This window comes from Rutilus rutilus (assembly GCF_951802725.1).
Source record: "Rutilus rutilus genome assembly, chromosome: 21".
Lineage (NCBI taxonomy): Eukaryota > Metazoa > Chordata > Actinopteri > Cypriniformes > Leuciscidae > Rutilus > Rutilus rutilus.
Genome location: NC_140226.1, coordinates 2,471,247 through 2,498,444, shown reverse-complemented (window position 1 = coordinate 2,498,444; position 27,198 = coordinate 2,471,247). Strand labels below are relative to the sequence as shown.

The window sequence follows — 27,198 nt, the reverse complement described above, 5'->3', positions numbered from 1 at the left end:
GAGCCTTTGCAGCCAGCAGATTTAAATGTTCTGTCTATAAAGACTTTATTGCTGGTTTCAATGGTCTCCATCAAGAGGGTAGGGGCCTGCAGGCATCTTCAGTCAACGAATCGGGCCTAGAGTTCGTGCCGGGCAACGCCCACGTGGTAATAAGACCCCGACCTGGCTATGTGCCCATGGTTCCAGGCTGCGAGCTCACTCAACAAAAAGTGTTGCATCCTCCTGGGCATTGATGTGGTGCCTCGCTAACAGTTATTTGTAGAGCTGCGGGCTGGGCGGCACCCAACACATTCGCTGGGTTCTATAATAATAATAATAATAATAATAATTTGTTACATTTATATAGCGCTTTTTCTGAGACCTCAAAGCGCTTTACATAGAAGGGGGGAATCTCCTCAACCACCACCAATGTGCAGCATCCACTTGGATGATGCGACGGCAGCCATATTGCGCCAGAACGCCCACCACACACCAGCATACTGGTGGAGAGGAGATGATGAAGCCAATCAGTATACGTATTGGTAGGGGATTCCTGTTAGTCATCATCCGAGTGACCAACTGATAGGGAACGTCTCAGTTACATATGTAACCCTCGTTCCCTGAAGGAGGCAACGGAGACGTTGCGTCCCGTCGCCACATTTACTGTGCCCCGCTGGTCACCAGCTCGGCTTCTCAGCGAAAACCTTAAGATGCATTGCACTTGTTGCCCATTATATGCGCGTGCTGCGATGCAATTATCGCATGCCAATGTGCATTGGCTCGTTTTAGTTACACTTGAAGTAGATATAGTAGGCCAATCTAGTGAGATTCCTATTTGTCGGTCATCCGACGTGACGTCTCTGTTCCCTCCTTCAGGGAACGGGGGTTACATACGTAACCGAGATGTTGTGTTGAGCTATTTCAATTACTTTTGTATGATTTGTTCATTGTCTGTCTGTAAATTTTGTCAATAAACTTTATTTGCTATGGGGGTGGGATCATTTTAATTACAACTGTATATATATTCAGACTTATAACTATATATTCAATTTCATGTAATTATTTCCTTTCAGGTTACGTTATTTGTACCCGTAGGTAGATTTGTTTTGCAATGTAAGAGTCATCCACACATTTTAGAAACAAACACAGACAATTGACATTAGACAATATATAAACATCATAAACCAATAAATAAATAAAATAGATAAATAACATTGCTCTGTGACATCTGTGCATTTTGTTCCTCTGAACGATGGCTGCTGGAACAAAACGGTTTTGATACCGCTGTGTACATGGCTCTTTTTAATGTTACTTTTTCATGTTTTTTTCTTACAGAAACGCGACTAAAATCTCCATGTGCCGCTGTTTTCTGTTTGCCTCATCACTGGCTTGTTCTAATGGTGGCACTAAGAGCGTTTGTGATCATGCACGCTGTTGTATAAGGTAATGTTGCTGGTGATGCAGAGAAGGCAGTGTGTGTTGCTTCAGTCTGAAGATGGACTGGGCTGCTTCTCCCAGCATGCATTGTGTGCAAAGAGACCAGTCCAGATGCTTGCACTTCCACACTTCAAGATGTTTGATTAAAAGACCTTTTTTTTATTCATCTAGTTCATCAGCAGTCATGAATGGCAAGTCAAAATCCTAAAACTTTGCAGAAAAGACTTTGGCTATTCCTGTTGACTGTATAAGTTTGTTTTATATGTTTAATATGTATTTTTAATATGTCAGTTTATGCTTTATGCTTTAGTTTATGCTGTCAGCTTTTAAGCTTTGAATGTTTCACAAAGTAAATGTTTGGTAAACCTGAACAAATTTGACACACAAGATTATAACATGCAAGAGGTGATGCTTGTGTATGATTTTATTTGTAATATTTGTATTTCCACAGAAAAGATTACATTGTCAATTATCAGTAAAGTTTGAAAGCAGTAGTTTATCTAAGCAGCCTTGAACTTCACATTGTAATACACATAGTATCCGTTGTTGTACATGTAAAGTTTCTGATCGGCAGGATTGTAGTCCAGGTACACGTAAAAGTCCTGGAACTTCTCAAAGCGAATGCTAACGTGGCTTTCCTCGTTTTTATTGGTGTCATAGGTGTAAAAGATCTCCTCTGTTTGGGTGTCTACTGACCTGGTCGCGTACAGAACGCCGCATACCATGAATGCGTTTGTGATTGACTCCTTGTATTCGCTGGTCTGCCAAACCTGCTCTACTTCAAATGTCTCCTCGTTGATCTTCCCTAAAACCAGGTTACCGTTCGATTCCTCCGTGGCGTACGTTACCCACAGGCCGGACTCATCGGCTGCGAAGTCCAGGTTCTGGTTGGCCGAGTAATGGTATGAGAATCTGGCGCTGGCCTTGGGAATAACCTTGCTCTGAGCTGTTACACTGGTCATGTTGAACTTTGCCATACCAAAAGTGCTTCTGAACTGATAGTACAGGGTGTTTTCTCGCACAACGTAGTTGTTTCCAGTGCCTTGCCAATCATATTGATATCTGACGTAAAGCTCATGTGTCTTAAAGGCCTGTCTCATGATCAGCTTGTAGTAGTCTGAGTACTGTGTGATTTTAGTGACCAGAGTGTCTGTATAGCCGTAGTACCAGTACATGTTCTCAGAGCCAGGCAAGGGCTTGGAGTCTTTACCCCATCCTCCATACTTGAAACCTCCGTTCAAGTCTGCGTTTAGCTGGCTGACGACGGGTTTTCCAATCCTGAGAATGCCTCCATGCTTACAGGACCCTTGGAGATTTTAGACAAAAAAAAAAACTTTTATAACAACACCTAACACTTAATTTGTTAACATTAATGCATTAGCTAACAATTAATGCATGTAGTTAACAAATTAAATCTGACTGTAAATGTTTAATTGTGAAGTATAATTGACATTTAACCAGGTCACATTATTTATTTAAAAATTGGATGAACGGTCTAGGAGGTGGAAAAAATAGGTTAGGTTGTGTCCTAATTCACATACTTATGCTCTATTCTATGCCATTTTGTATTATAAATTGAGCGATTAGTGTATGCACACTGGAAAGTCCAAAAAGAAAAAGTGCACTTTAAATAGTGTGGAGTTTTGGACACTTCATGCATTCGTTGGACACTTCATGCATTCACTTCATGCATCCTACCAGCTTTAGTTGCGTAGCAGAGTGGGAGGGGCTTCAGACTCCGATGATGAATGACAAAATAATCTTTCATAACTAATTCATACACTAGATGGTTGAGTACACAGTGCAGAGTATAAGTGTGTAGTGCGTCAATTTGGACACAACTTCAAAATTTCTGCAAAAATTTATGATGGAAAAATGACATAGTAACGTAGAGGTGCAGTCGAATCTTGAGGCAAATCAAAGGAGAATTTTGTTACTAGCCCTTAAAGGATTAGTTTACTTCAGAATTAAAATTTCCTGTTAATTTACTCTCCCCACACATCATCCAAGATGTTAATGTCTTTCTTTAGTCGAAAAGAAATTCGTTTTTGAGGAAAACATTCCAGGATTTTTCTCCATATGCAAGAATGCAAGAAGTTTTTCGGCCTTCCCTACATTTTTGAAGCGTAAAACTTGTGCATGTCCTTCCAATGTGATTACGCATCTGACAGATAGCCTACATTTTTATTTTATTTTTTGAGAAAGATAATACATGAACATTCTACGGCTGGATCGTGTAGAGCCTTTGAAGCTGCACTGAAACTGCAATCTGGACCTTCAACCCGTTGGACTCCATAGTCACTATATGGGGAAAATCCTGGAATGTTTTGCTCAAAAACCTTAATTTATTTTCGACTGAAGCAAGAAAGACATGAACATCTTGGATGATGTGGGGAGAGTAAATTATTAGTGAACATCCTTTTTAAGGTTCAAAAGTTATTAGCATAAACATGAATACAAGTTTGGTCAGCTAGTGGCGCTAGAGGGATTGAGTTAGAGACTCCAAATTTGCTGTGGATAATGTTGAGACTGTCCTCTGTCTCTGTGCCAAATGTCATTACATTCCCTCAAGTGGTTCTGTGGGCTGCCATAGACTAAAGATCAGAAGAACAAGAAAATGAATGGATACAAGAGATTCCTACGCACATTTAGTGTAATAAAATAAAAATAATAAAATCCTTCTTGTTACATGTATCATATAAAACACTTCAAATAAGCCAAAGGTGTATAACTTTCTCAGAAAATGAGTATTAGCCGACCTATTTGTGCATTAGAGTAGTCTTCCTTATTATCCTGACATTTCTCCAGTTTCCGCTGAAGTTTGGCGAACTCGATGCGAATCACTTCTAAGTTGCTTCGGTCGTAGCTCTCCAGTTGGTCCACAACTAAACTCATATTGCGAATCTTACAAAAGAAAACAAATTAGAGTCATGCAAACACTATAATGCCATGTTTTGTGTAAGTGAAGGAAGTTTCACCTCTATGAAAAGACTCTCGAAGGCGGGTGAAGAGGAGTTTAGAGAAGTTTTCAGTTGCGTGACCAGAGCCTCAAACTCTCTGAGCTCAATGCGGAGGAGCTCAAACTCTAGTTTGATGTACTTGTCCGGTCCGCTCTCCAGATCCTCCACGCGAGCCGTCAGGTTGGAGAGCTGGCCGAGGAGAGTGACTAGCTGAACTTTCAGACTGCTGACCTGAGCACATTAAATAGAATAAAAAAAAATGAGAAATGGATGATTAGCATAGCAAAATGCATTGATTTAATTGACTTTTAACAGCGAGATGGAGAATATCTTTAGTTGATGTCAACGGTTGTGTGTTCGATCACAAACTCTTCTGTCAGTTGGTAGAACTCATCAAACGGATATGAACAGGTTGTGTGACGCACTCATCCTCAAAAAACCATCAAGAAAACTACACTAGGTCAAAGAAAATACGACAGGGATGAACATGGTCTGTGCTGTAAATGATAGTAGTAGTTAATAGGGTGCACAGAGTGTCAAAATGATTGGTGACCTCTTGACCTTGCCACACCCACTGGACCACTGAATGGGTAGGCCTACTATGATATTAGACCACATAGCCTATAATAAAAGATAATGAATTTCAAACCTGAACCAAACATATTTTTATTCAAAGATCAACAGTCTGTCATTAGTCTTTAGTCTGACACAAAAAAACAACATTAAAATTATGAACTCAAATGTCATTGTGAATAAAATGGCCCACTCCTCCTGGTACCTGCAGAGACGTTTTTGCTTTTTAGCGGCGTGTTGGGGTTCCGGTACACCAGCCATGTCAACGAAACGAATTAATGAAAATTAGCCTATCAATGCATATCTAAATTCGTGCCTACGGTTTCTTTGTAGAACTTAAAAAAAAAAAGAAACAGAAAAGATGCTGCAGCCAATGAGCAGCCGGCGGTGGACTCAACCTCCACGGACAGTTTTTAAGGTTTTATCAGACAACAACTACTCACGATTTTGCTTAAGTATAATTTTCGGTACAATTAGGGCCGTATTCGGGATTCGGGACAACAGCTTAGATTCGGGACGTCTGGTGACCCTAGGGTGGTCAGTGATCAGGATGAGACATTGTGAATGTTTTGTTACTGCTGAATTTATTTCAAGTTACACAGTGTTTAGTTGCAACACCGGTTTCATCACTTGCCCACCGCAGCACCGCACATTTTTTTTTTAAAGCAATTACGCAGTATCCGTATTTTCTGTCACCAGTTGACTAGCGTTGTATGATCACGCTCAACCATTCAAGCGCGACAAAACAAGAGACCGCGCTGTAAGCCCTGCCTATCACACACACGCACGCACGCACGCACGGAAAAGACGCGCGTCAGTATCGAGTTCTCTTTTCGGCCTTGAACAAAACATAACACACACAAATTATGCCAAAATGTCCGTTTTGTCGAGTGTCCTCATAAGAGCAAATGATTTAAATAATATCATAAATGAATGTAGAGATTTGTGAGAAAATGGGACGCGTGTCAGATGGAGTGTCATTAATGTTAATCAAAGAACAAAGGTAAGAGAGTAAATTAGGCCTACTCACTCAGACCCGGCGCCAGGAGGATTAGTATACCGGTAGCCTAATAATCATGACTCTCTTGTGTGCATGAATGAATCTTTTACCACATCTCCGGCGAACGGCTTCTTCACGCAAAAGAAAAACTCTTCATAAAGCGCAGTGAAATTCATGTGGCGTTTCCTGATGGAACGAGGTTGTTCGTTAACTTCATTTTATACGTGCAATTCACACGAGCTCTAAACGAATGCGAGACTGCTGCGATTAGTCAAACTTTATTAATGAAACAAAATCAGAGGGAATAGTTTCTTTAATGTATTTTTTCTTTTCTTTTTTACTGGTTGGCCGGTCACACGGCTTTCATAGTTTTCAGTTAGGCTAGTGCGGAGACCAGGGCCGGGTTTCCCGATAACGATGTATCTTAGCTCTTAAAGGGTTTGTTCACCCAAAAATGAAAATTCTGTCAGTAATTACTCTCCCTCATGTTGTTCCAACCCCGTAAGACCTTCGTTCATCTTCGGAACACAAATTAAGATATTTTTGATTAAATCTGAGAGCTGGCTCACTCCTCCATAGGCTTCTAAGACACTATAACTTGCTGGCCCAGAAAATGTATTAAAGACATCGTTAATATAGTCCAAGTGACTCCAGTGGCTCAATCTTAAGTTTATAAAGTGACGAGAATACTTTTTGTGTGCAAAAACAAACAAAAATAACGACTTTATTCCACTTTTCATTTCCTTCTCTCTGGGCCTCGAGTCTTTTCACGTAGTGTTTAAGCGTAGCGCGTCTGTGTTGCACGTCACCACGTATCACACACATGACCAGCGTCGCCCAATAGTGAGCCTACGTGTGACGTGCAACACAGACGCGCTGCGCTTAAACACTACGTGAAAAGACTCGAGGTAAATAAAATGATGACACTAAGTAAATGATGACAGAATTTTCATTTTTGGGTGAACTATCCCTTTAAGTTAAGTTAGAGAACAGACACTTACAGTTAAAAGAACAATTCAGCGTGAGCCGAATGACAGTTGCATGAGTCAGATTTCATTTATCGTGTGACGAGAGAGTGACTGAGGTGAACTGATTTTAAAGAAGATCTTAAGATGACATTGGATTTAGTTTCAAACCGGAATGCTAAAGCACCTGTTTGGCAATATTTGGGATTTAATCCGAACGCAAATAGGCAACCAGAAAATGTAAATGAGGCCATCTGTAAACTTTACCTGATAAAAGTGGCAGCAACCGGAGGAAACACCTCTAATTTACACACGCACCTTCAAGCGCACCACAAGAACGAGGCTGCCAAACTGGGCCCCGCTGCAAAAAATCGACCGCAGAAACCAGACACCCAGGTACAGCTGTCTATCAGTCATGCGTTTGCGCGATGTAATAAATATAAGAGGGACGGTGCAAGGTGGAATGAATGCACTGATGCAGTCACCAAATACATCTGTAAGGAAATGGTGTCTTTCAACACGGTTGAAAAAAAAAAACTTTTAAAGAACTTGTTACCACACTCGACAGCCAGTATGAATTGCCAGGGCGAAAATATTTTTCCAACACCTACAACCGTGTCCGGAGTGAACTGCAACTGGCTATATCATCAGTCGAGCATTTTTCACTCACGACAGATGTGTGGTCCAGCGCAAACATGACGCCTTACATTTCACTGACATTCCATTTTATTGACACAGAATGGGCACTGGTGTCAAAATGTCTGCAGACAAGTTTTCTGCCCCAGGACCACACTGCCGTAAACTTGGCAGATGCTTTGCAGGAGGCTCTGGATGACTGGGGATTAGCAGTGGCGGATTTAGCAAATTGGGGGCCCAAGGCGAAGGTATGTATGGGCCCCCCATCCGATCTTTAAAGGTGCAATGTGTCATATTATGAGGATCTATTGACGGACATGCAATATAAGATCCATAACTATGTTTTCAGTGGTGTATAAAGACCTGAACCGTTATGTTCTTATTACCTTAGAATGAGTCATTTATATCTACACAACCGCGGGAACCCCCTTCTATGAAGATCGACATATTGTGACATCTAAAAATCACACACTGCTCCTTTAAAAGAGAGCAAAATCTTTTTTTTACAGACTGAATGGTGAATAGGCAGGTAAAGGTTGGAGAGGAGAAATAAAACTTCCCCTTTAAACCTTGCATACACTTATTCACTCCTAAACAGAAACGTTACAATGTTTACATGGTACAATTTCTGGTAAGCTCTGTTTTTTTTTTTTTTTTTTTGCTTGACAAATTTCACCATTTCGATTCAATTCTTGTGATTTGATTCAATATTGACTCATTTGTATACATATTAGGTACACAAGATAGGAGTTAATTTTTCTCAAGAAAAAAAAAAAACTCACATAATGCTGCATGTGAACATACAGACAGCCATATCAGCTGGTATTATTTAAGGTTAAAAATAACTAAAATTAAACATAATGCGTTTTTATTATAATTAAATTATAAGTAAACAATATACTAAATAAATAATATAGTACACATATTTAGCTAAATACTCTTTATATCTTATTTTTCTAGTCAACTAACATGCTACCTATATTATGGTAAGTAAATGGCTTTCCTGAGGTAATGTTAGGTTAAACGTTATGTGACGATTGTTCTCTGGTCAGCTTACCTCTTTCCGCGGTTGAAAAACACTGATTGGTCGATATTATGAATAAGGAATGTACATTTTGGTAAGTTATTACCGAAGATGATCAGTTCACGTGCCTCTAGGGATCTGTCACGTCACATTACAAGCTCCAAACGGTATTTATTGTTTGAATTTTTTAATAGAATTGACAGAATCTGAGAGCTGAGATTTTTCATATCATAAGTAACCTAATTTAAACTGCTCTGTTTTGTCTGTCGGTCTCTATGTCCTCTTTGCTTCACGATTTTTCTGTGCGTTGGACGTTTGTTGTTTCTACCCATAAAAAAGTTTGTCATCTTTGGCAGTTTTCCCAAATACTTACAGTATCTGAGTCTTTTTTTCTTTTATTTGAGACACTTGGGTAACTTCGTTAGCGTTGTTGTCATTGTCAGCGGGCATCACAAAAAAAGTTTGTTACCTTATTCTGCAATTTTTCCTCCTTTTTTCAGCACCGCTTGGGTAGCTTCGCTTCGTTTTTACTCTGTACTCTGTACACTCTGTCAATCACTTCTTTTTCGTTTTTTGTCGCAATACAGCCTTGTCACTTTCGCAGATGCGTGAGATAATGGAATAGTCCAATGTAGTGAGGTGGGGGGCCCCCTCCTTTCTGCGACTAATGATTTGATGCCATTTTTCGCAAATGGAGATTTAGAAATATAATTTGCGAAAAGTAAAAAAAAAAAAAAAAACGTAAGCATAAGTTAATGGGGCATTTTGGGGGCCCCTAGGTAGCTTGGGGCCCAAGGCAATTGCCGACCTTTGCCTAATGGTAAAGTCCGCCCCTGGGGATTAGAGGAAGACAAAAGTGTCTTGTCTCACGACTGACAGTGGTACCAACATAAAGGCCGCAGTTCGCAAGTTAGGCTGGCCCTGGTTAAGCTGCTTTGGGCACAACCTGAACCTAGCTGTGTCCAACACCATTGAAAAGACGGAGAAAGCCCGCACAGACTGTGCCCTAGCGGTTTGCCGTACAGTAAACGGCATGTTCTCTCACAGCTGGAGAAGGAGAAGTGAGCTGCAAAAAGCTCAAGCTGATCTTGGTCTCCCAGAGCATTCGCTGGTGACGGTAAGTTTATTATTAAGATAATTTATAATAAATACTAAACAAATGTAATGTTTTAGCCTATGCCTTTTTTTTTCTTAGATGTAGGCTGTTCATATTTTTTATAATAGCTACTACATCCTATGCATTTTTAAAAATTATTATTGATGATAATATTTTTTTTTTCTCCCGTTAGGACTGTGCAACTCGGTGGGGCTCGAAGCAAAAAATGGTTGAGAGGATGCTAGAGCAGAGGACGGCCATCAATCGAGTTCTTGCTGATGACCGTAAAGCCAATCTCAACATCACATGGCAAGACGAGGATGTGTTGCACTCGGTGAACAAAGCGCTGTTAGCGAGTTCACTGACATTATGTCCGGAGAGAGTTATGTAATCGCGTCATCTCTACTCCCTGTGCTGCATCTCATTAAAGAGGACACATTGGCCCCATTGGATGAGGATGGACAACTAACAGCAAATCTGAAAGCCGGCATCATATTTATTTTAAATGAGAAATATGAAGCTCTGCCAGAAGCAAGCCAGCAGTTAATGCGCAAGGCAACATTCCTGGACCCGCGCTACCGGGCTGACTACGACCCGAATGTTGAGGAGACCAAGAGGGTGATAGAGGAAGAAGCGGTCATCCTCGGTAGGAGAGCGCAGCCCATGAGAGAAGAGGCAGAAAATGAGGAGGAGGAAGCTGCCGAGCCGCAGCCCAAAAGAAAAAAAAACGTTTTTAAAACGTAAAAAAGCAATTTTATTAAAAAGAAAAGCTGGCGCTGCTGCACCGTCTGTTCCAGAAAAGGTGGTGACGGAAATCGCCACCTATGCTCAGGAGTCTCCCATTAGCCCAGAGCAGGATCCTCTCGTCTGGTGGAAAGATAACCAAAATAGGCTAAGCCAAAGGTAGCCAAAAAATATCTTTGTGTGTGCGCAACAAGCTGCGCGTCCGAGAGGATGTTCAGCACAATGGGAAACATAGTCACCCCCACAAGATCCCTTCTGAAACCAGATAGGATGAACATGTTAGGTTTCCTAGCAAAGACCATGTAGGCTAGGCAATCATTGTCACAAACAGCGATATAAAATGGAAAATGGAATTTATAATTTCCATTTTTTTCTTTTAATTTTGAAAAGCATTTTATTGACTTTAGCTGTTTTTATTTGGTTCCACAGTGTTTAGGCCTAGCGTTACTGATAAAAAAAAAAAAAAAATTACTTTTTGTAATTCATTTAATTTATTTTGCAAGCATGATACCGTGCCTCCAAGATTTATTATTATTATTATCGTATTCGTTAATTAACGTTCTGTTTCTTTTTTTTTTTTGGTTCCACAGTTTGAGCTGATTTCATTTTTTTTTATTAAACGTTGTGTAAGTTAGCCTATATTTGTTATTTTATATAGCATGGTGTATTCTAATTCTTTTTAATAAACGTTCTATGTTTAATATAAGCGTTTGCCATTCAAATAGGGCGTTATTGTTCTCAACATGATCTCAAGCAGTGAAAAATAGAGGACACTGACAACGCGCTGAAAGACAGGACCGAGCAGGTAATATTTAATATTTAATTTAATATTTCAAATTTGGTCAGTCAAACAAAAATAAAATAGGCCTACCATTTTTTGGCTCTTTAATGTGTCGTGACAGATTGCCTCAGTTAAAGCCAAGTTCAAATCCACCGAAGTTAATCAATAACTCTTCTGACTGCTTTGTCGCACAAAAATGGTGGAATTTGATTGGTCAGATCGCATGTCAATCAAACTCAATACGAATGATGAATTGGCGCCATGTAAAAAAAAAATTACATCACTCTAACACCCCCCACCCCCACGATGAAACTGGTAATACCGGTGTTGTCACAAGTCGATTAACCGGTGGGAGAATATTATCACCGTCACATCTCTAGTCACAAGTCATCTCACACATGAGAAATGTTCAGTATATACTTAAAGGGATACTTCACCGATAAGCATTACAGTGGGTACGGAAAGTATTCAGACCCCCTTACATTTTTCACTCTTTGTTATATTGCAGCCATTTGCTAAAATCATTTTAAGTTCTTTTTTTTTTCCTCATTATTGTACACACAGCACCCCATATTGACAGAAAAACACTGAATTGATGACATTTTTGCACATTTATTAAAAAAGAAAAACTGAAATATCACATGGTCCTAAGTATTCAGACCCTTTGCTCAGTATTTAGTAGAAGCACCCTTTTGATCTAATACAGCCATGAGTCTTTTTGGGAAAGATGCAACAAGTTTTTCACACCTGGATTTGGGTATCCTCTGCCATTCCTCCTTGCAGATCCTCTCCAGTTCTGTCAGGTTGGATGGTAAACGTTGGTGGACAGCCATTTTCAGGTCTCTCCAGAGATGTTCAATTGGGTTTAAGTCAGGGCTCTGGCTGGGCCATTCAAGAACAGTCACGGAGTTGTTGTGAAGCCACTCCTTCGTTATTTTAGTGTGCTTAGGGTCATTGTCTTGTTGGAAGGTGAACCTTCGGCCCAGTCTGAGGTCCAGAGCACTCTGGAGAAGGTTTTCGTCCAGGATATCCCTGTACTTGGCCGCATTCATCTTTCCCTCGATTGCAACCAGTCGTCCTGTCCCTGCAGCTGAAAAACACCCACACAGCATGATGCTGCCACCACCATGCTTCACTGTTGAGACTGTATTGGACAGGTGATGAGCAGTGCCTGGTTTTCTCCACACATACCGCTTAGAATTAAGGCCAAAAAGTTATATCTTGGTCTCATCAGACCAGAGAATCTTATCACCATCTTGGAGTCTGTGCTTTCATGTGTCTTGCACTGAGGAGAGGCTTCCGTCGGGCCACTCTGCCATAAAGCCCCGACTGGTGGATGGCTGCAGTGATGGTTGACTTACTACAACTTTCTCCCATCTCCCGACTGCATCTCTGGAGCTCAGCCACAGTGATCTTTGGGTTCTTCTTTACCTCTCTCACCAAGGCTCTTCTCCCCCGATAGCTCAGTTTGGCCGGACGGCCAGCTCTAGGAAGGGTTCTGGTCGTCCCAAACGTCTTCCATTTAAGGATTATGGAGGCCACTGTGCTCTTAGGAACCTTAAGTGCAGCAGAAATTTTTTTGTAACCTTGGCCAGATCTGTGCCTTGCCACAATTCTGTCTCTGAGCTCTTCAGGCAGTTCCTTTGACCTCATGATTCTCATTTGCTCTGACATGCACTGTGAGCTGTAAGGTCTTATATAGACAGGTGTGTGCCTTTCCTAATCAAGTCCAATCAGTATAATCAAACACAGCTGGACTCAAATGAAGGTGTAGAACCATCTCAAGGATGATCAGAAGAAATGGACAGCACCTGAGTTAAATATATGAGTGTCATAGCAAAGGGTCTGAATACTTAGGACCATGTGATATTTCAATTTTTCTTTTTTAATAAATGTGCAAAAATTTCAACAATTATGTGTTTTTCTGTCAATGTCGGGTGCTGTGTGTACAATAATGAGGAAAAAAATGAACTTAAATGATTTTAGCAAATGGCTGCAATATAACAGAGTGAAAAATGTAAGGGGGTCTGAATACTTTCCGTACCCACTGTAAGCTTTGTATCAGTAGAAACCCGGTAGTATTTTCGAATGACCGTGCTTCCCTCCCTCATGTCCCCATGAGACGAGTGATTTCTGTATTTTGTGTCTGGAAAAAATCCTCTGATGACGCAAAAATCGTCATTTTGCGTTATCGGAGGATTTTTTGCCCAGAGGCGAGAGACTACAGCCAGTAGTAGGAGCTGTTCCGCATGTTTTCAACCCACCCATAGAGGGTGGGATCTCACTCACAGAATGTACAAATAGTGTCAGCCATCCTTTTTTTTTAAGCTAAGCTAACAGTCTCTTGTTCTGTGGAGAAAGCAGAGTAGTAGGGGTGACCATACATCCTCTTTTTACCGGACATGTCCGGCCGGGATTTCGAGATCGTCCCCAAAATGTCCGGGATTCGGCTTTTGCTTTCTACATTCGCCATTCATTATGTTTACATGCACACCTTTTGTTTCAATTGGACTGAATTCATTCCGATTGGCGAATCTGAATGTAGTGTTTACATGAACGCTAAACAAGTGATCGGTTGATGTACGTTTTTGCATTGCTAAGAAAATTCCTGTGTTTTCGTCTCAGTCGGGATCTGTGTGAAGCAGAATGCATGACCTGCAAAGCTGCCACGTACGTGTCAGTGTCAAATAATGTCAATGTAATGAGGTTTGTTGTTAAGGGAAGGAGGAGGCGGGAACCGGCGAATATTTAAAGACTTTAATGACAAAATAAAACGAAAGTAAAAGACAGCAGCCCCTCACGGATGACTGCTGTCACATCAAATAAAACATAAACATCAAATAAACTCCAGGCCGGCCTCTCTCGATCTCCACTGTCGTCGCTCCTCCTTTTATGCTTCTGCTCCTCCGTGAGAGATACGAGACTGGTGCGTCTCACAGGTGTCACTCACCAGTTCTCCCATGGCCCTCAGCCTCGTCCTGCTCGCCACAGTAAACATAATGAATGGCGACTGTAGAGCGCAAAAGCTGAATCCCGGACATTTTGGGCGATCTCGAAATCCCGGCTGGACATGTCCGGAGACCCGCGCTGGGGCGGACTAACTCGCCACGGAGACTCATGATGTTTCGAGTCAACTAGTAGCCTAGTTGTATCATTTCTTCCGATACTGCCCTCTGTAACCAGTAGGCTTGACTTTGGAGTGGCCTCATATAGGGCAGCGAAGCAAGTGCATTCTGGGAGTTGTCTTTCATCCACATGAGCCAAAAATCACCGCCGCGTCTTCAGAGAAATAAGTTACTTGATAATCATTAATGATAGTTTTAGGATATAGGGTGACAGACCAGCTGAGCCTTTGGGCGTCATGTCATAAAACGTACTCAATGATTGCTTCTCCACTGAATTAGCTTTTGTTTAGCATCTGCGCAGCCTATGGGCACGATGCTTTTCCCATTCATCTCGCACATTGATAAAAATACTACTGCGTCAATTTATTACTCCTGAGAGCTTTAAAAAATACACAATAGGTCTCTGAACACCTCTGTGAATCACATCGTAAAATGACGTCCGCTGAATTATCCATTGTTTCGTATCCTCGCAGCCCATGTCTGTGACATTACGTTTTCCTCACAGACCATAGAGCGCTGAGGACATCTGGCGCTCAAAATCTGTCATGTATATCAAATTTAAATGTTAAAGATTAAAAACAATAAGTAGAAATAATTAATATAAACACCACAAAAATATCTTAAAAGTTGCTTATAATACAATCATATATGTATATATATGCATATAATACTTATATAATATTAATTCTATCAAGGAAAGCGATTGATAGTGTTTACCAACCGAAACATGCAAATATACTTTTCCATAAAAGTGTATATATAATCTAAACACATATTATTCATACCATTATTTCTTTTTGATTTGATTTATTTAATTATATCAAGAATGCCTTACACATGAAACAAAAAGGCATCAAATACAATCGAGGATAAAAACACAATAAAGTCCAGGACTTATTTTCATTGTGGTCCTCAACACATAACATCAGGACAAGACACGTACAAATTGTGTGATAATCAATGACATTACATAAAAACATTTTTCTTAAATAAATAATAATAAAAACGGTAACTGGCCCCTGGTTCTATTCCGCTACCTTCTCTAGGAACCAGTCCTTGATTCTCTTTTTTTTTAAAGTTCATGCTGGAAATGACTTTAATTTGCCGGTCTAACTTGTTCCACTGAACTGCCTCTAAATAGGCAAAGGTTTCTTTCCCTAACACTGTCTTAAATGTATAAGGACAGAGGTCTGATATGCTGCCACGAGTGTAAATATTGTGTGTGTCCTTTACCTTAGTAATAAGACACAACAAAAAATTTGGGACATTACCAAACAACATTTTATGGGTCATGGTCAGCCTTGACATAATAACACGCGACTCAACAGAGAGCCAGTTGAGCTCAACAAATTGTAACCTACCTATATGAGACCTATGGCCCAGGTTCAGAATTACACTTATAATTTATTCTGTGCTGTTTGCAGCCTCCGTTTAAGTCGTTTTGTTAGGCCTTCATACCAGGAAGTACAAGCATATTCAAACTGATTTAAAATTAAGGCGTTAGCTAAAATGATCATTGTTGACCTATCTAAAAATGTAGAGTTTCTGGCTAAAAACTTTGTGAGCCCGGTGACTTTACTCAGAACCTTATTAGCCATGTTCCTGCCATCCAAGTTGTTTTCTAGGATGCAACCCAGGTATTTTACTGATGTTTTTGTACTGACCACAACATTATTCAAAATAACCCTAAATTCTAAGCATCTATTCAATCTGTATTTTGATCAATCTGTACTTATCAAAATGTAGGGACAGCATATTGTCAATCAGCCAGTTGTTTACAGAAGATAGCTCAGAACTCAGGTTACTCTCTAGAGTGGATTGTTGTTTATGAGACATTAAAAGTGCCGAGTCATCAGCGTACAGAAATAGTTCACATGAGCAGGAGTCTGCCATATCATTAATGTATGTTAAAAATAAGGACGGTCCAAGAATACTTCCTTGTGGAACGCCACATTCAACTACACAAGGGTCTGACAGTACTCCCCCTAAGACCACCAATTGTTCCCTCCCTGATAGGTAAGATCTAAACCACCTAAAGGTGGAGCTGTCTTCCCCTAAGGCCTCAAGTTTGGCAATCAGTCATGATTCACCGTATCAAATGCCTTTTGAAGATCCAATAACACCATTCCGCAGAGATTTCCATTATCTATTTCCCTGCGTATTGTGTCGGATATATAGAGTAGGCATTATTCTGTATCAAATTTTTTATACTGTGCATAAAATAGAGACTGCTCTGTAATTACCAGGATTTTGGCTGTTTCCCTTTTTTAAAAAGCGGAACTACCTTGGCCCTCTTGAGATAATTGGGGAAAACACCAGTTTCAACCAAGCGTGTCGCACAAGCCCTGAAAAGTGAAGCCAAAACGTCTCGATCGCCCCCCGGTGACTGGTCCTTGTATAGGTTATAAGTCCCGCCTCCCTGTGTTATTCAACGGGACGTGAGACCAACTAAACAATTAAATTACACTTTAAATATCTTTTTTCCAAAGGTGGTTTCTGTCATTTATTGTAGTTTTTATCACGCTGATGTAAGTTCAAGTGTCTGTTTTTAAAATAAGTTTGTTTTTAGTTAGTTACGCGATGCTATAAAAACGGTGGTGTAGCGTCATGATTGACAGCTGTGATTGACAGGTTCTCTGAGCGACTTTTTTTCGGGATCTTCGGAGGACTGAGGAGATTGTATTTACTTTATTTTAACAAGCCTCTTGTCGTACTGCAATCAACAGACATAAAAATTGAAGCAGAACGGAGGAACGGAGCAGACATAGGCCACTTAAAGTGCAGGGAGAGTGCATTCTGCGAGAGTGAGGGCGGGGCGTTGATTTCGCGGCTTTACTTCCTGCTCACTGCTGCACAGGTCTGGTCCCGAGATCGCTACTGTGCAGACTCAAGTCCCAAGATGTCAGCGCCATATCGGGACACTGGCGGCTTCAGTTCTCACCAATGGAAGAGAGCGAAGAGGCGTCGTCCATCTTTTTTTACAGTCTATGGTTCCAACAGACAGGTTAAAAATATGGGAGATGTATCTGGCTATTTGGGCAGCAGCATCTCGGAAAAAACCGAGGGGATAACCCATCTAACCCAGGGCCCTTAGAGCAGTCTAGCTGTAATAGCTTTTTTCCCATCCCTCCTACCTCAACCTTCCGTAAGGAAAATGAGTTAGGCAGTACTCCAAGTTTATTATAGAATGATTTCACCCTATTAATGTTGAATAACCCATAGGAAGGTCGAAGATTTGAGACCAGCTGTTCTGCTATAGAAGTGAAGTAAGTATTAAAATGATTAGCAACCTCTTTCTTTTTGAAATTTAGGATACCCTTAATTGTTTGTCCTGTGCTTCTTGGTTTCTTAGTATTTGTCTTAGCGGCCCCCAATTTCTTTAAGGTCTTCCACAACTTTTTTGGGTTATCTTTATTATTTGATATATCATTCTTATAGTGGGTTGATTTAGCATCTCTATTAAGTTCCTGATTCTTATTTCTTGCTTGTTTATATAAAATAAAATCATCAATCTGCTTTTTCCCTGGTTTTAATAGCATCATGTATAACTTCGTCAAACCATGCACTAGAACGCTGTTTAACTCTTTATATGTCTAAGAGGGGTCACTTTGTTGATGATTTTTAAAAATGTATCTTTAAACTGTGACCATGCTATGTTAACACATGAACAATTTACAACAGGGGACCAATCCACTTCTTCAGCCAGCATCTTGAAAGTTTCCTGGGAGTAATATTTAAATGATCTGGATAGTACAGTCTTGTGAGAGTAAAAGTAAAAAGTTTTTTTTTTTTTTTACAGTTTTTCTTGTGCAAAAAAATATATTATGATCAATTATGCCATAAGTAATAGTACCACTTTGAGATATTTTAGTTAAGATCAGATCAATAATACTCTCAAAAGTCTTGCTTATTCTCGTGGACTGTTTTACCAGCTGTTCAAGACCAAAAGAGCGACACAGGTCCTCCAGCATTTTGCCGTATGGATGAGAACAGCCCGACACATTTGTGTTCATATCCCCGATTCAAATCATCTCAGAGCTCTCTTTGTCTGATAGGCTCAAGAGAACTTGTTCTAACTTATCATAAAAATTGGTATGGCCTGGCGGTCTGTAGCAAGCCCCCAATAAAATGGGTTTGGTTTTTGGTAAACATATGTCCATCCAAACAATCTCTAAATCACTAGCAATGTCATCTCTACAGTTAAAAGCCACATCTGAGTGCACATATACACAAACCCCGCCCCCTTTTCTATTCCTTCCTAACTATACAGTAATTATTAATGGAAATTTCCTCATCGCTTATAGTTTCACCTAACCAACTTTCCGTTAAACAGATAACCCCGACTTCTGATTATTTTACAAGTTGTCTAATTTCCAGACTTTAAAAATGTGGGAAATGTAAACCTTTCTTACTAAAAGTTGATTTAAAGTCCGTGACCTTATCCTCTGGCGTCAGGTCATCCGCTGCCTCGCTGTTAGAAGATGCTGTCATGTGCATATTGTCATGGTCTTCACTACACCGGGGCATATTCTCAGTTACATTATGGTGATGGGCACCGGAGATAGGAGACGCCAGGACAGTGACTCTGTAAGACCCCGATCCACAAGCTGCTGGACTGCCAGGGGCCGCCGGCACGTCCCCATTGACGGCCGGGATGTCGCCGCGTCTCCGGTACGACGTATCATCCGAAGCACCGTCTCTGCCACAGTGAAGAGCTCTGGGAAGCGTGGATAACGAGGTCGCAAACCCAAACCTCAGCCCTGGATTAATTAGCTGGGAAGCAAGGTTGTTAGTCCACTGGTAGTCCCACTGACAGGTGAAGCTAACGAGATGTTGTGTTGCGTGGCTGACAATAGGATCCATGTTAGTGGACGGCCATGGATGTGGGGCCGGATCCAGCTTGATATCCCCAGCCAACAGCAACATAACCGCTATTTGGGCAAGACCCTGATTAGTTGAGTGTCTCTTGCCTTTGTCTAACGAGGACGGGGCGCTAGCATAGCCATTTACCAGCAACTTTGAGTATAGTACGTGTTGGCTCCTTGCCGCAGGTGTAAACAAACATACCTCAGCCCCCGAAGATAGGATTGCATGCCGTGTTTAAACGGCACGACTGTTTAAACAGCAGACACCGCTGCTGTTGTGCCTGCTCCGTGGCGGCCATCTTGTTTTGGCCATCTAATAAATATTTTAATGCTTATAGCACAGTTTTGAACACTCGACAATCCCCTCAGGGTTATTCTATAGCAATGCCCCATCTCCTACAGCGCGCGATGCTTAAATATCTTGCGTCAGTCCAGAACGTAGTATTCTCTCTGAAAACATCGGTGAAACTTCTTTGCTGCTTTTCATCTGCCTAGTGATCATGATGCCGAGATTTTGTGGTGAGTAAAACATTTATCTTTATATCATTTAAGCAGTGTTGGGTGTATTGTCAAGTAATCTCTGTCGTAATGTACAGTGCTATGCATAAGTTTAGACACCCATACTAAGGTTGACTAAAAAGAGGAATAAAAAATCATCTTTTGGAAACTGAACTTAATGCCTTAATTTAAAAAATTAGAAAAAATCCAACCTTTAAGGACACCAATTTTCTTTGTGAATGAATAATGCATCGTAAATAAATAAATGTTCTTCCTTAAAATACAGGGTGCATAAGTTTGGACACCCCTATGTTGAATTCCCATAGAGGCAGGCAGATTTTTATTTTTAAAGGCCAGTTACTTCATGGATCCAGGATACTATGCATCCTGATAAAGTTCCCTTGGCCTTTGGAATTAAAATAGCCCCACATCATCACATAGCCTTCACCATACCTAGAGATTGGCATGGTTTTATTTCAGTTAGCCTAATAGCTAGTTTGATTTGCATTGAGAGATGATCTTATGGAAAGTACCCCATGCCAATCTCTAGGTATGGTGAAGGCTATGTGATGATGTGGGGCTATTTTAATTCCAAAGGCCAAGGGAACTTTATCAGGATGCATAGTATCCTAAACATTTTTTTTTTTAAATACTTAAAAATAAAAATCTGCCTGCCTCTATGGGAATTTAACATAGGGTTGTCCAAACTTATGCACCCTGTATTTTAAGGAAGAACATTTATTTATTTACGATAGATTAATCATTCACAAAGAAAATTGGTGTCCTTAAAGGTTGGATTTTTCCAAATTTTTTAAATTAAGGCATTCAATTTCCAAAAGATGATTTTTTATTCCTCTTTTTAGTCAACTTTAGCATGGGTGTCTAAACTTATGCATATAGCACTGTATCTCCTTAAAGTATGAGAATACGTTAATATGTCGCGATTTAATCATACTTCTGATGTAATTGTATCAGAATGTCTATTGCTGAAATATACATTTTAATATGACGTAGGATTAACTATTTAACTATTATAGTTAACTATTTTCATTTGATAGATTTGACTTGCAATCAAACATATGCATTGGTTTTTGTAAATGATTTTTATGCATGTTTGTTCTGAGTTTGTAAAAGTTGTTTTTATGCATCTGTCGAGTTTTGACATGCAGGGATCGCTATCGTACAACGTTCTGATAGATTAATTTTTGCCGAACGGATTGTGGGGTGTGTAGCGCAAACCAAGATACTGGAACTCGAACATTCTAGATTCAGTCACTAGAGTACCTCTCGAGGATGGGGGGTGCGACTTACACAATCCTGCTATTAATAGTATGTATATGCCTTGTTCATCTTCCTGAATATGTGATTTTATTAATTACCGTCAGTGAATATAAAACTGCTCACCAAATGTTTCAATCGTAACAGATCTTATATTTCCCTAGGTTCAAACGTTGAGCAGGACGCTTTCGATGCCATCGAATTATGTAAGGATTTATCTTCATATGTTTACACTCACCTAAAGGATTATTAGGAACACCATACTAATACTGTGTTTGACCCCCTTTCGCCTTCAGAACTGCCTTAATTACGTGGCATTGATTCAACAAGGTGCTGAAAGCATTCTTTAGAAATGTTGGCCCATATTGATAGGATAGCATCTTGCAGTTGATGGAGATTTGTGGGATGCACATCCAGGGCACGAAGCTCCCGTTCCACCACATCCCAAAGATGCTCTATTGGGTTGAGATCTGGTGACTGTGGGGGCCATTTTAGTACAGTGAACTCATTGTCATGTTCAAGAAACCAATTTGAAATGATTCGAGCTTTGTGACATGGTGCATTATCCTGCTGGAAGTAGCCATCAGAGGATGGGTACATGGTGGTCATAAAGGGATGGACATGGTCAGAAACAATGCTCAGGTAGGCCGTGGCATTTAAACAATGCCCAATTGGCACTAAGGGGCCTAAAGTGTGCCAAGAAAACATCCCCCACACCATTACACCACCACCACCAGCCTGCACAGTGGTAACAAGGCATGATGGATCCATGTTCTCATTCTGTTTACGCCAAATTCTGACTCTACCATCTGAATGTCTCAACAGAAATCGAGACTCATCAGACCAGGCAACATTTTTCCAGTCTTCAACTGTCCAATTTTGGTACGCTCGTGCAAATTGTAGCCTCTTTTTCCTATTTGTAGTGGAGATGAGTGGTACCCGGTGGGGTCTTCTGCTGTTGTAGCCCATCCGCCTCAAGGTTGTGCGTGTTGTGGCTTCACAAATGCTTTCTCCTCTGACCTCTAGCATCAACAAGGCATTTTCGCCCACAGGACTGCCGCATACTGGATGTTTTTCCCTTTTCACACCATTCTTTGTAAACCCTAGAAATGGTTGTGCCTGAAAATCCCAGTAGCTGAGCAGATTGTGAAATACTCAGACCGGCCCGTCTGGCACCAACAACCATGCCACGCTCAAAATTGCTTAAATCACCTTTCTTTCCCATTCTGACATTCAGTTTGGAGTTCAGGAGATTGTCTTGACCAGGACCACACCCCTAAATGCATTGAAGCAACTGCCATGTGATTGGTTGATTAGATAATTGCATTAATGAAAAATTGAACAGGTGTTCCTAATAATCCTTTAGGTGAGTGTATATGTTTTATACATTTTTACAAAATTAAATTCACAAAATTTGTCATCTGCTTTTAATTCACAGTAACTGCAACAGCATTTGATGTAGACAACTCAGACAATGGTAAAAAAAAAAGAAGAAAAAAAAGAGAACCATCTTCTTGTAATGTTCTTAATGTTTATGACGAATCTAAATATTCTCATCTTTTTCTTCCTTGTTATAGATTTGGTCCAATTTGTAACGCAGCCCGGTTTTATCGATCTGACTCAGGGAGATGGTGAAGAACAGGGTCCTAGCACCAGCGCTCCAGCTAGGAGAGTCGGATGTACCCCTAATTCTACGCCGGTCAGAGCTGGGGAGCATATCATTTCCACAAGCGAAACGATAGACCTTACTTTTAATTCACATGATCGTCCAGGGTCAAGCGAAAGAGGAGAAACATCGGTGGTTCTAGTCCTGCGAGGAGTCCTGAAACTGCTAATATACGGTAAGACTATTTTCTTTATTTTTAATTTTTAATTATTAATTGACTTAAAATTTTTCATTTAATATTTTTCATTTATTTTTAATTATCTCATTGTTTTTAATTTCCTTTTATTATTAATAATATTTCTACTTTTATTTATTTTGTTTAAAAAACCTGCAGATGGCAGTATTAAATCCCTAACACATAGAGCAATGTCCAAAAACAATTTAGATTTAATTTAGATCATAATTTAAGTGATTTTTTCATAAATTAATTTTTCATGAGCCAATTTATGGGAAATTTAAAAGATCTAATTTAAACTTTTAAGATTATAATAAATTCAGCACTAACAAAACATTCACAAAGTCTCACCCTGATCACTGACCACACCCCTCCCCTCTGACTCAGAGTGTGTCAAACGCTGGTGTGAGAAGCTCTTACTTCACTCTGAGGTCTTTTGTATTTCAACTTATTGCAATTTTGTAAACCCCTTCATACGTGGTATGGACATTGATGTGCTAGGATCTACTTCTTAATCTCTTTGAAAATGTAAGATGATTTTGTAAATTTTTTGTTTATCTAAAACAAAAATAAATGGTTAACTGTGTTTCAGTAAATTTAGAAAGGTGTTTATTTGTATATTGAGTGATATTATCATTTAATGTACATTCTTTTAAAAGAATAGAATGTTTTTCACCTTTTCAACTGTAGTTAGTGTGTAATACCGGTTTGAAGTGTGTGTGTGTAAGTGTGTGTGTGTGTGTGTGTGTGTGTGTGTGTGTGTGTGTGTGTGTGTGTGTGTGTGTGTGTGTGCGTGCATATTGTGATATGGGCTGTTAACATTTTTCCTTAATCATCATTAGACCTGCATTTACATAAGCATGAGATGGAATACGGACACAACTGGATGTCATAGGTCAAAAATAACCCTCAGGACTTAAATTATAAAATGTCAAAGCTCAAAAATGAATCAAAGGACGTATTATACTCAGGAGGTCATAGGCCAACATAGGCAAACCAATCATCCACTGGTCATAGGTCATTTTCATCCCCGGAGGATACCCAAGGTCAAAGGTGACACCGGCCTGTGTGGTCAAGGTCGTCGGTAGGGCACGACCTGGGTGGTTCAGTGGGCGTGGCAAGGTCAAGAGGTCACCATCAATCATTTTGACAGTCTGTGCACCTTAATAACTACTAATAGTCTGCAGAAAGCCATCAAATTCATTGAGATGGCTGAAAACCAATGGAGGCATTTAGAAACTAAATACTCATACTATTATTATATAAAATGTTTGGTTAAATTATTAAATTTGTACAAAAAATAGTTATGGTAATTAGGGCTGTAAATAAATTGTCACAATATATCGCAATACAAAAATTCAACAATATATTACATTTACATTTACATTTATGCATTTGGCAGACGCTTTTATCCAAAGCGACTTACATTGCATTCAAGGAACACATTTTACATTTTGTCATGTCCTTGCTTTCCCTGGGAATCGAACCCATGACCTTGGCGTTGCTAGCGCCAACGCTCTACTGTTTGAGCTACAGGAAGGCCTGTATATATATTGTGTATAGTTCACCCAAAATAAAAATTATTGTGTGAGGATTAAAAAAAATCAAGTTTAAAGAGTTTTAGTGTCGGTACTACATGAAACCACTATATATAATTTTGAATAATGCAATGGGGGAATATTTGTGGGTCCTGATAATGCCAGATGTCTGATGTTACCAGTAAAAGTGGCCTACATTATTTTACATATATCTAGTCAGTGACAGAACAAGCATATTCATCTACAATAATGCTGTATTTTCATCTTCAGAATCATGAATATTGTTATTCTGGTGTCTCTATTGTCCTGTGCTTTAGGTTTCAGCACCAAGTCCAAGCCTGTTCATTTACACACACACAATGTAATACCTAATTTAGCATTTTAATCAACTGTAAATTTTTTGTTAACCTTTTACCATATGTCTTGGTGTATTGCATAATACAGTATCGTGATATGTGTCGTATCGTTATACCCCTAGTGGTAATGTGTTGGCTCCAGGGTTATTATAGTTAACTAAAACTAAAACCATAAAATAAAAATAAAATAAAAAACTAAAACACCTTTGTTACCTGAAATAAAATAAACATTAACTGGTATAAAATTAAGGAAACATTTCTTATTTTCATTTACTTTATAACTTGATGCACTAAAATAACTACAACTGAAATAAAATGAATAAAAACTATATAGACATAAAATATATATATATATATATATATATATATATATATATATATATCATTAATTAAATTTATATATATAATTAAATCAAAACTTTAAATTAATAAAAATTATAAAAGCATCTCTATGAAGTTAGTTATGGGGTGGTGTGGCGCAATGGATAAGACACATGCCTTTGGTGTGAGAGACCCGGGTTCGAATCCACTGTGAGACACCAATGTGTCCCTGAGCAAGACACTTAACCCCTAGTTGCTCCAGAGGCGTGCGACCTCTGACATATATAGCAATTGTAAGTCGCTTTGGATAAAAGCGTCAGCTAAATGAATAAATGTAAATGTAAATGTAAAATAACACATTGGGTTGAATATAAAATCCGCTTATCTAGACTATATAAACATAAATCTACCTTGCTGATGTGGAGCTTGATTTTTATAGAGAGCTGATTTGAGGACGTCTGTATTTGCTCCACACGGTCCGCTGGGAATGAAGTATCAGGCAGGAACACGTTGCAAACACACTGTCCAAACTCCCCGACGGAGCCGTCGACTCTCCCAGAGCCCCAGTCCTCTAGAGACTGGAAAAACATTATGGGATTATTCATCTTAACATTAAGATATGTTCGAAAATCAAATCTTTGGAAATGGTTCAGCAATGAATCAAAACTGAGATAGTGAGTGTCAGAGTGATTCTTAGTCTCTTACCAGCCATGTGTGAGCAGGGGCCGCGAGCAGGAGCACGAGCAGCAGGAGATCCATCATGTGTCCAAATATGTTTCTCTTTCTCAGCTACGGTCTTATATGCAGCATGTTATCAGAACTAATCTACAGCACGTCTTATTCTCATGACAGTTGTGTTTGACATCCAATGGATGTACGATGAAGTTCCTCATTAAGACATATACACACAGTTCGTGTTTGCTTAATACGTTTGTACGTGTTTTATTGTCATAATCGCCCTGAAAGGAAACATTGTTTGCCAAACCTGGAGAAGGTTCATGGATTACTGTAATAACGTGCCATCACAATGAGTGCTGGTGTGATCTAGACCTCTGTCTGTCCGCCTTTCTGTGCGTCCATTTATTCATCCGTCCATGCAAAAATAATGCAGTAAACTCTATGGAGTGTCTAATAAAAAGCAGCATAACTGGTAACATACACACAATATTTTTTAAATAAAAAAGAAATGTATTTTGGGGGTGGCCTTGATAGAGTTACATTTAAGTGTGCTTTTGCCTACATTTATTTATTTATTTTATGTGGATCAATTCAATAAAAAATGTATCGCAGGGAATGTGCCTTTATAAATTATAAGGTGATTCTGACTTTTCAATTGCAAAAAAGAAAAACAATTTCAGCAATATTTTGTAGTAAAAGTATACATATTGCCTTAAGTATACAACTTCTATTAATTTTAAGGTAGTTCATACTAAAACCCTTTTTTACTGTAAAGGTACATGTATTGTCTTTTAAAATATAGGGAACAATGGGGCTAAAGGCACAACTTAAACAATTTGCTTTTCACTATTCACATAGTGTATGATTGCAGAATAAATATGTTTGTTTTTTGTGTGAAAATAAATCATAAAATTGGTTTATTTTATACTTGTTCAAAACAATCACTTTAGCAAAGTATTTTCTGTTTATTTTGATAAATAAAAGATTTCATTTTGTTCACTAAATATAGGCTACTTAAAATGTTCATATAAAAATATATTTTTTAAATACATACAATTATTTTAAAAAGTAAAGATTGTGAAAGCATTGAATGAAATTCCATAGTTTAATATAGATTTACAGAAGTAACATTAAATCATATTTTATTATATATATATATATATATATATATATATTTTTTTTTTTTTTTTTTTTTTTTTTACTAATTATCAAAATAAAATATAGTTCTACAAAGCTATTATTACCAGAGCATGTGATCAGGGCAGGTAATATTACCATTGTTACCCAGCATGGCTATACCAGCTCAGCAAACAGAAGTCTACTACTGAGAAATTTCACATTATTTGAGCAGACTTTACTTTTCCAGTGCGTGATCGTACATGATTGGAGCGTTTGGGCCTTTAACAACAGAGCAGAACTCGCAGCGTAAACACGGAGCGGAATATTGAGTAGAGAGCGCAGCAGCGCGCCGACACACACACACACACACACACACACACGGAG

General features: G+C 39.3%; 1 protein-coding gene across 1 annotated transcript; it reads right to left on the bottom strand.

Moving 5' to 3' along the window:
• Positions 1–1,822: 1,822 nt before the first annotated feature.
• Positions 1,823–25,882, bottom strand: LOC311280915 (olfactomedin-4-like). The gene is made up of 5 exons (XM_084393442.1): positions 25,723–25,882; positions 25,428–25,595; positions 4,395–4,607; positions 4,176–4,320; positions 1,823–2,722 (listed from the first exon to the last, which is right to left on the bottom strand). The coding sequence occupies exons 1-5, from the start codon at positions 25,777–25,779 to the stop codon at positions 1,917–1,919; spliced, it is 1,389 nt and encodes a 462-aa protein (XP_084249568.1). The 5' UTR covers positions 25,780–25,882; the 3' UTR covers positions 1,823–1,916.
• Between the last annotated feature and the right edge of the window lie 1,316 nt (positions 25,883–27,198).